Source organism: Monodon monoceros, unplaced genomic scaffold (assembly GCF_005190385.1).
Source record: "Monodon monoceros isolate NGI ecotype Baffin Bay Population unplaced genomic scaffold, NGI_Narwhal_1 Super_Scaffold_7, whole genome shotgun sequence".
Lineage (NCBI taxonomy): Eukaryota > Metazoa > Chordata > Mammalia > Artiodactyla > Monodontidae > Monodon > Monodon monoceros.
In genome coordinates, this window is record NW_021703784.1 from 3,023,655 (window position 1) to 3,035,649 (window position 11,995).

The 11,995-nt window shown below is 50.5% G+C and overlaps 1 protein-coding gene across 2 annotated transcripts in view; it reads right to left on the reverse strand.

The window, feature by feature from the left end:
- LOC114887004 (neurotrimin-like) overlaps positions 1-11,689 on the reverse strand; it is a 926,389-nt gene extending 914,700 nt beyond the window's left edge. Inside the window, exons 1-2 of one of the 2 annotated variants that reach the window (XM_029208293.1) lie at positions 11,438-11,689; positions 9,821-9,992 (exon numbers count right to left, since the gene is read on the reverse strand). In XM_029208293.1, the coding sequence (XP_029064126.1) occupies positions 9,821-9,902 (82 nt within the window). In that variant the 5' untranslated portion in view covers positions 9,903-9,992; positions 11,438-11,689. Of the gene's footprint in view, positions 1-9,820; positions 10,162-11,437 lie in introns of those variants that run through there. The other variant, XM_029208294.1, reaches the window with a different exon arrangement.
- Positions 11,690-11,995: the final 306 nt, after the last annotated feature.

Consider the following 11,995-nt stretch of genomic DNA (forward strand, 5'->3'; position numbering starts at 1 on the left):
AGCACTGGTCCCCTTTTGTCCACAAGCACTGGTCCCCTTTTGTCCACAAGCACTGGTCCCCTTTTGTCCATAAGCACTGGTCCCCTTTTGTCCACAAGCACTGGTCCCCTTTTGTCCTAAGCACTGGTCCCCTTTTGTCCATAGCACTGGTCCCCTTTTGTCCACAAGCACTGGTCCCCTTTTGTCCACAAGCACTGGTCCCCTTTTGTCCATAAGCACTGGTCCCCTTTTGTCCACAAGCACTGGTCGCCTGTGTGTCAAGTACTGTGCTGAGTGTGCAGATATACAAGGCAGTCCCGGGCCTCCAGGAGTTCACGGCCCAGTGAGGGGAGACAGACGTGTCAGCAGGCAGCCACACAGATGTCAGCGGACACGAAGGCCGGAAGGAAGTGCCAGAGCAGTGGAGGCAGAAAAGAGAGAAGGAGGGGCTTCAAAGGGACGCTGAGCCTGGAGTTTTGTCGTGAGTCACAACAAGCGTTTTCCAGGTGGACAGGGCAGCCCTCAGCAGAGCACGCGTACTTGGAGGTGGAAACCTCAAAAAACCCCTAGGAATCCACGGAGCGGGAGTAGGGTTAGGGGAGAGGCCGGCGCCCCTGGGCCATGCCTTTCCAAAGAGCTGAGACTTCATTGTATCCTAATCTGGAATCAGGAGAGGCCACATCCTGTAATATTCGGGGCTACTCAGAGCACACTGGGAGGAGATTTACCTTAAAAAGAACATAAAGTAGCCAGAGTAACTTTAGAAAAGGGCCATCAGCACCCTATCTGTGAATGGTTATACAGAAAATAGGAGAAAAGCTTGGAATATTTAACTAAGGGAGAAGGGGAGGGAATCCTGTTTTCAAATATTTGAAGGAAAGTCATGTGGAAGAAAAATCAGCCTTGTCCTGTGGGTAGTAGTATTAGCAGCAATCGTAATACTATTAGGTGATATTTATTGAGAGCTTACTATGTGCCAAGCACTTTACCTGCAGTAACTTGTTTAATCCTCATACCAGCCTTAAAGGTAAGACTCAGAAGTAGCTCCGTTTTATACAAGAGGAAACTGAATCACCCACAGAAGTTGATTAAACCGCCAAAGGTTTCAGACTAGGAAGTGGCACAGCCAAGGTTTGGACCCAGGCAACCCCAGCCACTATGTTGTGTGTTCTCTCCAGACCTCGAGCAAATGGCTGGAATCGATGAGAAGACAGATTCTCCTTTGTCTCCCCGTCTTCCTGAACGGTCAGATGCAATAGCTCTCTGGAGAGATGCAAGTTCCCCCCATACTGGAGACAGAAGTTAGGGGACCACTGCAGCTGCACTTTTGGGGTGTTAGAGCTCCAAGAGAGGGATCGAACTAAACCATCTTGAATGTTCCTCTGGGCTCGGCTGGCTGCGACTCTGGCTTGCCTGACACAGCAGCGTGAACACTTTGTGAGTTACCCAGTGACTGCACTTGGTACAAATTTGCATGAGAGCTCTGCTCCCCCGGCGCCTCCTACACCTGCTGACTCCATCAAAACAGGCAAGCTTTCACTCCTGCCTGCACCGCAGGATCTGACCTGGCTTGGAGGGGAGGGCCAGCATCACTCTGCCTAACACAGTAGCTGCCAAGTTGCCATTGGGGTTCTGAGCACGGAGCCTTTGTTGCCTGTGAGAAGGAGAGCCATGGAAGCCGCAGGCTGCCTAGCCAGTTCCTGGGGAGCGAGCGGGAGCGGAGGCCAGGAGAGAGAAATGCAAAGCTTCACACTTATGAATGGAGTGTCTGCCAAGGCTCACCATCACTTAGCTCGCTCTAAATCCGCCGCTAGCACATTCATTCCTGACCCATATTCACACATCCCAAAGCACCTGAATTTCTCCTGTAGGGTTGACTGTTATCCTTCCTGAGTCCCCCTACCTGAAAGGCCGCGACTAGTTCATCCTTTCTCCCCACCTGAAGGATGCCTTCTTGATGGAGAAGCGCATGCATGTATGGATATGTGGTACAGTATGTATGATACAGTGTGTGGTGTTTGTGTGCACACACACCACTCACACGTTCTGGCTTTGGTCGTCCGTCTGTGACTGTGTTCATATTCTTAGCTTCCTACAAACAGAGACTGCTTCTGAATATTTTCTCCTAGCACCACTACCTTTCAAGGACTAGACTCAAAAAGACGATTTGCGGAATTGCAAAATGTGAGACTTGAAATGAAACTTGAAAATCTTTTAGTCCAACTGCTTTATTTTAGAGATGAAGCAACTGAGGCTCATGGAGTGGATGTGTCTTATTCCAGGTTGGAGAACATTTTCGGATGACTTGAGAGGTATGGTTTTCAAACCTGGCCACAGATTGGAACCCCTTAGGGAGCTCTGAAAAATACCCAGACAGCTCACAAAGAGATTGTGGTGTAATTGTTCTGGGATGGGGCCCAGACACTGACACTTTTATAAAGCTCCTCAGGTGATTCTATGTAGCACAAATTTGAAGACCACTGGCTTAGAAAATGGGAATATTGCAAATAAAGACACAATGCACCTACCCACTGAGGCCCTTCTAACATCTGAGACAGGGTCAGAAGAGGTAGAATTGCTCCAGGTTGCTTGACTTGGAAGAGTCATGGATCCGTGAGAAAGGTACTTACCTGTTCTCCTACAGGGGAAAAGCTAAGAAGAATCACCACCACTATGGAAATGCAGATAGAAGCAGTGGGGTAAGCAACGTTCCTAAAGCATCCACGGGGCAGCCACAGCACACAATGTGGGCGGAAGAAAAGCTCGATTCCCTTTGGGTACATGAGGCTGCACACACAAGTTGACAACTGAAAGAAGACTTGTGTCCCAACCACAGCTGGAGTATCAGAGGAGAACAAATAAATGACGACGCGTGTCTACTATTCCAGGAACCCTAAATTAGGGTGTGATGAGTGGTTAGCAAAAAACAAAATAGGTTCTCAGAAGGGAGGTCATCTTAAGTCTACCTTGAAATTTGAATCCCTCAGAGTCCCCTGAACTGCATTTGCCTCACCCCGACCAGCTGCCTCAGCAAACCCTGCCCTGCCCTGTGTAAGTGGCCCCCCCTTGCCGCCTTTGACCGTCTAGTTCTATGCAGAAGGCAGGGCACAAACGTGCTGCACAGGCCACTGGATAGGACGGCAGCAGTGCCAAGAATCAACCAATAACTCGAATGACAAGAGCCAATAGTCGCAAAGCCAACTACCTCACGCCAGGTTTCGCCATCCTTGTGCTAACTGAGGGAGCGTCACACATCCCTGAGCCCCTTGCGGCAGGAGTCAAGGTGGCGTAGCAGAGGCAGCAGCTGTTACATGATGGACCCAGAGCCCGGTGGAGCTTCCTCCTCCAGCACTCCCCATCTAAAAACAAGCATCCAGGGCTGCTGCGTTCTTCCCGCCCATCATAATTTGCACAAGCAACTGTGCAGGAGGCCATGGCACGCAACGTGCCCCCCTTGCTTCTGGTCCTGTTGGTTCTTCCCAATGTGATTAAAAAGGATGGCCAATGAAATCAAATCTGGGAGACTGTACTCTTTTTTTTTTTTTAAGATTATTTTGGATGTGGACCATTATTAAAGTCTTTATTGAATTTGTTACCATATGGCTTCCGTTTTATGTTTTGGTTTTTCGGCCATGAGGCACATAGAATCTTAGCTCCCCAAACAAGGATCAAACTCGCACCCCCTGTATTGGAAGGTGAAGTCTTAACCACTGGACCACCAGGGAAGTCCCCATACTCTGTCTTTACTTGCTTTGATCACTGATATGTTCCCAGCACCTACGACAATGCAGGGAACATAATAGGAACTCAATAAACACTTGCCAGGTGACTGAACCAACGGACAAATAAACAACTAGATCTAGTCTGTGTTGGATTAGAGTTTGGTGACACCACCACCAAGGAGAAGCAAAGGAGGCGCCTCTGGAGAGTGAATTTGAATGAGCAATTGAAGCCAAAACCAGTCCATCTTTTGAACATTCTTTTATTGCTGTAAAGGACAATACTCTTCGAGAAGCCAAAAAAAAAAAAAAAAAGAAAGAAATCAAATTTAGTAACCTAAGATGTCCTTAGTAACAGAGCTGAAGAACGTGTTTTCCAATATTTGGTTTCTCAGCCTGACAGTCTCTCTTGAAATACTTTTTTCTCAGCAATGAAAATGTGAATCGTTGTTGGTTTGTTTTGCGGTTTGCAAATGACTTACAGAGCTCTTCTGGCAGAGTTTCTGTTTTTCTTCTTGCAAGTAAACAAAAGGCCATTTCTCTAATATGACTTAAGTGGGGGAGATTCTGAGATCTCCTGTCTTGGTTTTGGAAAGAGGAGAAAAGGTAGGGAGGCAAGCAGAAAGAAGAACGAGGACACGGGAACAAGCAGGGCGTAGAAACTAAACAGAAGCAGGAAAGAGGCAAAGGGAAAAGGGACGTGGAACACTGGAGTGTCGGGGACACACAACAGCTGAGAACGCTGCTGTCAGTGGGGTCCCAGCCACACTTATGGGGCGTGAACTCGCCACTGGTTCTTTGGTCCCCCCACTATCATTGCAGCACGTCATCTGGGCTCCTGGTGACCTGGGAGGACAGACTCCCCTCCTCTCCTAGGCAAGCCTGTGCAAGGCGGAGCAACCCCTGCCAGATTGACCCAGCTCTGTCAGCTGATCAATTATGTTTCCCACGGAGGAGAAGGGAAAATGAAAGGGAGGAAGAAAAGGGGAGAGAGAGAAAGAGAATCGGGAGGGCAGAGGAGAGGAGGAGAGAGGGCAGAAAGAGGGAGGGAGGACAGGGGAGAGGAAGAGAGGGAGATGCAGGGAGAGTGAGAAGGCGAGGGATGGAGGAGGAACACACGCATCTCTTCGCTGAAGCTCTTGTAAGTTTAAGCGGCCACAGCAAGAGCGGGCTCAGTCCAGAAGGTTGCAGAAACAAATACATAAACTAAAATTCTAGAGGTTACTGGACGAAATCAGTCAAGGCAGAGGATAGAGTCCTCTTCTTCCCACCCTTTGCCAGTACAGCTTAGAGCTGTTCTTTTCCCTCTGAAATTCTTGGCTCCACCCTCCCCCTTCCCAGGGCCCCGCCCCCTGCCATTGGTCCCACCCCCTTGCCCCTCCCTGAACAGTCTCCTCCTACAAAACGATGGGAGGTATGGTCCCCGCCGCATGTTTCTTCTAAGTCCCTTCCTGTCTTCACCAGCACATCCTCTAAGGGCAGGAGGCCTCTGCCACCAGGTGGGAGGAGACACCTGGGAAGATGTGGTACCCAACCCCATCCGACCTGTACACCATCGATTACCTTATTTTTGAGTGTTTTCATTTTTTATGTTTAATTAGTTTTATTGAATTTCAAATGATTACAGACATAAAGTAAACATGTAACAAGCCAGTAGAGCAGAAAGAGAAGGAGCTGCGTAAATACCAGCAGGCTCAGCACGGAGCTCCACTTAGCACCGCATGTTTGCCGCGTTACGAGCCCTAATGAGTCCTTACAACACCCAGGGGAGTTGCTCCCCATCCTGGCAGGCAAGTGGGGGGACGGGCGCACAGAGGGGAGTATTTCCACCTACAGAAAACATGGGGGACTTTGAGTTTGGATGTACCTGCTGCCCACCCAGCTGTGCTCAGGCCACCAGAACTGGCTGGAAATCTGGCAGGCACACTCATTAGGGTATTGGAAGGGTCTGTGGGACCTCCGCTGGGGTTACATATAAAGCAAAGTGGGAGTTTTTTGCGTCTTTATCATTCTAGTTGAGGGGCAAGAGGCAAGGGCAGGTCGTGAGCTCCAAACCTAAAAATTCTGGAACAGAGACAAATCCTAGACACAACAGTCCTCTCCAAAGTGTTCCCACCAGGAGCAGATGGCAAGAGCATCGCAAATCCTTCCAGCATGTTCCTGGACGTCCCAGAATCACGTGTCCCACATTGACTCAGAAATGTCACCACGGCTTAGGATGTTGAGATAGCTCACCTCGCCCCAAGGGGTAAACTGTGGCTAAAGCCAACACTGGTGTGGCCCATCCACGACACATAGCTGGCCCCAGCCTGGGTCACTGCTTCTCAGGGCTGCCAGACTGCGTGGGTGCAGGGGCAGAGCCCCGGGGAGCTGCTAAGACACAGTGCATGGCAGAGCACACAAGCAGGAGACCAGGAGAGGCCCTTCAGGGACACAGCTCAGCACCCTTCATCTCAGCACCCTTCATCTCAGCACCCTAGGAGAGGCCACTGGGAAACCACAGAAGTCAGGGGCAGATGTCACAGGATGAGAAGGGGTTCCAGGGCTCGTATTTGGCTTTAAAACTGACAAAGGGAAGAAGCAGCACCAGGACAAGGCTGTGTGCCTGGCAAGTAATGCTGCGACCCAAGAATGGCCCCAGCTGGGACCCTCCGGCCACCTCGATCAAATGCCCCGAGGACCGTCACCGTGTGTGAAGGATGGAGGTGAGCTGCATTTGTTGTGCCATCCACGGCTCACCCATGGCTCGCCCCCAGCTGGCAGCTCCAAGCCTGGCAGCCAGGGTCCACACCGTGAAGCTCCTCTGCAGTCTCCCCTGAAGTTGTTTTTGGCCATGCTTCCAAGCGCCCACAGTGCTTACATCAGGCCTAGGATCCCATCATCCCAAACCGATTTTTCACCTTGCCAGTAAACACTGTTATGGTCTCATCTACCCCCCACATCTCAGAAGCACTGCCCAGCTCAGGCTGCGGCTGGCACCCAACTGTTTACTGTGAGTGGCAGGAACTTGGCCAATCCGCCCAGCTGAACGGGGTCCATGTTGCTGGTGCCCAGAGAACGAGAGGGTGAACCTAGCCCCATCTCCTCTCCCTTCCCCGCTGCCCCGCCTGTGTATAAGTGGGCAGGTGTGTTGACGTGGGATGTGAGAAGGTGAGAGAAAATGAGAAAGGTTAAGACAGGAATCTAGCCAAGCTCCTCGGAAAGTGTTGAAAGGAACATTAATCCTTCGAAGGAGAAATGGTCGGGTTACTAGAAGGAGAGAAGCTGCAGCACCATCAGCCATTCCTTTCAGAGCCTCTCAGTGGCAGAAGGTGGGCGGTGTGCTGAAAAGGACAGCGCCTAATCCCGTCCTGGGTCCTCACTCTGGCTCCCAGGAACTGGGAGGGGCTCTTGTTAATCAACCTCAGATCTTCTTAGGACCAGAGCCCCAGGGCGCTAATCGCCCCCTGCCTCCCGCCCATCAGTAATCAGTGCTGACTCCCTCCCCATCTAAGCTGGATCATGGTTGCTGGTGGGGTAGAGGTGAGAAGCAGGTCAGCGAGGGGTCCATCACCTGCCCCTAGCCCCGGGCACCTTTTCAAGAAGGCAAGAAACCCAGGAAGTAACGGCTTTAGGAAGAGCCAGCTTAAAACAAAAACAGAGGAGAAGAAAAAATTGCCTTAGAATGTGTACTGCATTCTAACTAGTCCCACTGGGTCAATGCAATAGGGGTGGATTACTGCAGGCAAGACGTGGCTGCCTCAGTAATTCTGTGAGTTTGATAAGAGGTAGCTGGCTGACTCCAGCTCTCAACCCCTTGAAGAGAAAACACACATCATGTTGGCTGGTCCAACTGGCATGTGGCTCAGGGGTCTTGGGGGTCCCTTTGCCTTAAAATTGGGCAGCCCTGTCCTTTTGTGACACTTTGAAGGCTATTCAGAACTGGCTCGAGGTGGGTAGCACAAATAAGGCCATTATTCGTCTTAGGAAAAGCAGGATTTGGTAGAATGTGAGGAGATCTGGGATAACCAAGTCACCTCCATCCGCACCCCAAGACGGCAACAAGAATGCAAAATCAGAATTCGCCCTGGAGAATTTTGCATCACCACTTCCTTCCCATCTATTCAGGAATGATTCAAAGTATGAGCAAATATTATGCTTCCCTGCATTTATTTCTGATTAAAAAAAAATCATGTATGCTAATTTATATGTAAATTCAGTATGGCCCTGGGGCTCCTGGCATGCAGCCCGTGGGGCTGTGGATGGTGGAATTTTGGCCATTGTCTCCGGTTTGAAGTTACAGATGGAAGAGACACAGACCTCAGGACAGATGGAAATTATGGAGGTCTTGGGACCTTCCCTGTCCCTTCCTCTGACCCCTCACTCCACCCCTTGCCTAGTTAGTTTCCATTTCTGTGGTTAGCATGATAGAAGCTGTTTCCCTGAGGCTACCTGGCTCTGGACTCAGTTTCCCCGCTGCCAGAGTTGGGGCTCTGACCTCACTGGGTGAGCCCCTGTTCACCCAGTACAAGCAGGGGTTTGCACGCGCGCGCGCACACACACACATGCTGCCACAGCTCCTTGTTACGTAAGACGAGTCAATCAGGGCTGCCGCCACGTGGCCTCCTTCACTCTCACACCCACCACCCGGTGAGGGAGGAGAGACACCCCGAGGCCGGCGCCCCCGAGGCTGGGTGCAGCAGGCAAGGCAAGGAGATCCCGCACAATGGACTTGCTTGCATCCAACTCACTGCTTGCATCCAACTCAGATCCCTCCGGGGCCCCCTTCCTCCCCCTCGAGCCCCAGCCGAAGGTACACACGCATTTGATTCTTCCCAGCCTGGTCCATCTGCCCACCTTGCGTGGTCATCCCTGCAACTATGGCAAGGGGACAGTCCCCAAAGCCCACCCTCAGAGGGAGGTCAGCGGGACCCGAGGTGGGGACCAGTCCGGACCACGAAAGCCCCGTGCTGCAGTGGGGAAGGGAATCAGGTGGGTGGGACTCCTCAGCCTTCTCCACCCCCTGGGAGTGAACTTTCCTCTGGGGACTCAGCTGCCTGGGCTGAGCTTCCACGCGGGGTCCTCTGGGAGATGGTGCTGGACCACCCGGGGGAAGCTTCTCTGCCCGTCTCAGTCCCTGGGAGTGCAGGGATCTTCAAAAAAGAAAGGCAAGCCAGACCCTCCAAGGACAGGGTGGGTGGGAGCAAGCAGGTGGGCAGGTAATGCGGCTGCTGGGACCTGAAAGCCGGGACAGAGCGCGGGGCCACCCGGTGCAGCGAGCGGACTCAAGGTTGAAGCGGATCCCAAGCCACCCCAGCACCGCAGGGCCACGTCACAGCGCGCACTCACCCCCAGCAAGCCTGGCCCCAACTGCAGCCCCTCAGCTCTGCTTCCCAGAAGAGAAAGAAACCAAACATTAGCATTCGACTCTTCATGCCTCTTTCCGTTCAACTTAGGAGAGCTTTCCGGAATTTCAGAGCCCCGCTCTGATAAGATAAGCCTCTTATCTGCTTGTTACCACGCCCCGCTGCCCCCCTCCACAAACACACCCCAAAACACATGGGAAACTACCCCGCTGCCCACCACTGCTGCGGACCGATCCAGCCCTTCTAGCTGGCTCTGACCACGATGCACAGGTACCTGATTATGCCTAGCCTGCGTTTTCTGTTTGCTCCTTGCAGAAGCTTTGCAAGTTTACTGGCCGATAGATATTTAAAGTTTCCTCTCGTAATTTCTTCCCAGTACCAAAAGCAATGCGTTAGCAGCCCCGTCGCCCTCCGAATCCGTGATTCCATGTGTCTCCATCTATCGTGTGTGTGCAAGAATGTACGGAGGTCCAGGGGACCAGCACACAGCCACGTACCGCACGGGAGCCCCAGACACATTTTACTTCTGCACGTACATTCCCCCCCCCGCCCCCCCGCGCCACACACCCACCCACCGTTCTGGCAGCAGCCAGCCTCAAATCAATATCCTCACAGCCTGGGAGGGAGGATGAAGTCCCAGCCATGCTGCTCGGACGCTCTCTCCCCCACCTGCAAACCAACCGCACAGCAGAGCCGACTCAGAGAGTCTGCGAATCATCAACAGCACACTGTACAATTCCTGGGTCGACTGTAGGCAAATCAATAGCAAGCTCTTACCTTGAAAGAGAAACAGAGCAGCCAGCGCTGTGAAGATTGCCCAAGAGATAGAATTGTGCATTTTTGCCTGGATGGTTTTCATGATTTTTTTTTTCTTCTTTTTCTTCTTTTTTGTCAGGTTCGGGGTTTTTCTTTCTTTCTTTCTTTCCTGACAGATTGCGTTGCTCTCGAGCTGGTGGAAGGAGATTTAAATCCACTGTTTTGCTGAAGGACACCACAAGAAAGCCAAGGATGGGAGAGAGTGTGACTTCTCAGTAATTATCTCTCCTCATACTCTGGCACTGAGACACCTCGTACAATCTGGCCCTGGACAGCCCTCCTACAAGCTGCAATCATTGGTTCTAATCCAAGGATTGACAGAGCTACAACACACGCGCGTGGGTGCGCGCGGGCGCGCGCGTGCGCGCGCACACACACACACACACACACACTCAGGAATCATTTACTGGGCAAATCAGGCTAGCTGATTAAAGAGACAGGAGCCTGGAGAGATGGTATGATAAATGCCACTTTGCCCCGTCTATATTACTTTCATTTTTTAAACTGACAGTCTCAGAACCCCAAGCATCAAAAAATCCCTTTCCTTCTGGCATTCCCTGGCCTCCTGAACTCAGATTCCCTTTACACTGGAAAAATCCCGCAGCCAGCAACCGCTTACGGGAAATTTTAAAGGGACATTTTCAAGCTTGGTGAAACTTGCAAAGATGAGTCAGATTTCATTTGTTGGTACTTATTTTCCTCTCCGATGAAAATATCATTCAATGACAATTTTTTTTCCCTCTCTCTCTCTCATCTTTCACCTTTTCCAATCAACCTCCTACTTTGTTGCTTTGAAAATAATAAATAACTTTCTATTTTCTTCTCCTGTCACTCCTGTTTCAGAATATCTGTATTACTCCTGTATTTCATCCACTAAGTTTATTTCCTGAAGTCATCCATGTGTGTATGATACCATGAAAAGAGACGGGGCTTCTGAGATTTGAGAAGAACTGCAGTCCGAATATGGAGAAGATTCTCCAAAAGGGAACAAGGGGTGAGTTTATTCTACATGCCTCAATCCACTTTCACTAAGATAAATAATGTAAGTGCTTGTGGTTTATTTAAACTGCAGCAAGATAGACTTAGGTTAGACACACTGAAGGACTTTCTGAGTATAGACTTTGTGTGTGGTTGCAAAATGTCCTCAGAGAGTTGCAGACATGCATCTCCTTGATGGTGGGTAAGAATATAACTCTGACAGAAATAATCTAATGGATGTGATGACTTTTTGAGAGATCTGCTAACTCTAAGGTCCTGAAAACTGATGATCTAATTTGTGGTTTTCTCTTACGGGAAGCAAGTTATGTGATGCAAACAAAAATTCTGGAAAACTTAGCCTGTTCACGGCACCTTCCTTAGCTGATTCTGACACATGCATACCATCATGATGCCTCAACACACACATTTTTGAAGTATTTCTTCCAGAGTTCCACGGTAATTATTATACTTCTTGTAACCCCCATAATAATTTGAATGTACATATCCTTGAACTGCATAGAACAAAAGTACTTTGCTGGGTGCACAGGTGAACTGGAAGCAGCAGTGCCATTTTGCACAAGCCTCAGAGGCGTCACTCACCTTGTGTTGTGCATGAAGGAGAGAGGCGCCCCCTGCAGGTGTGCAGCCCAGTGACTTAAGTGGAAGGAGCAGTGGGTTCTGGGGACCTGGATCCCAGTTGCAGCTCCACACAAACCAAGGGACCGTGAGCACGTCGTTTTATTTCTGTGAACCGTGGCCTTTCGTCTGTACAGTTAAAGGGCTGTGTCTCAAGTCTCTTTTTATTTTAAAGGCTTTCTATGCTAACTTCTTTTTTTCTGCCACTGCGTTCTAATTCACACATCCACCAAAATGCCCTTGATGTTCTGATCTCCCAAGGGACAAGCATTTTATCTCTAGACTGGTCTCCTTGTGCAGTGCTCCACAGAGTGACACGTGCAGTTGGATGCTCCGGAGTGGCTTTGGCCACAGTAATAACCGCCCAGCACAGAAGACAGAAGGCACGGTGGATTCCTCTACTGCCACTTCACTGCTCTCCAGAGTGACGAGGAAGACAGCGGGTCACCGGTAAGCCTTTCATCCCTACCTGAAGAGACAGAGACCAACATTTACAAGTGTCCTCACCCGGACCTGCAACAA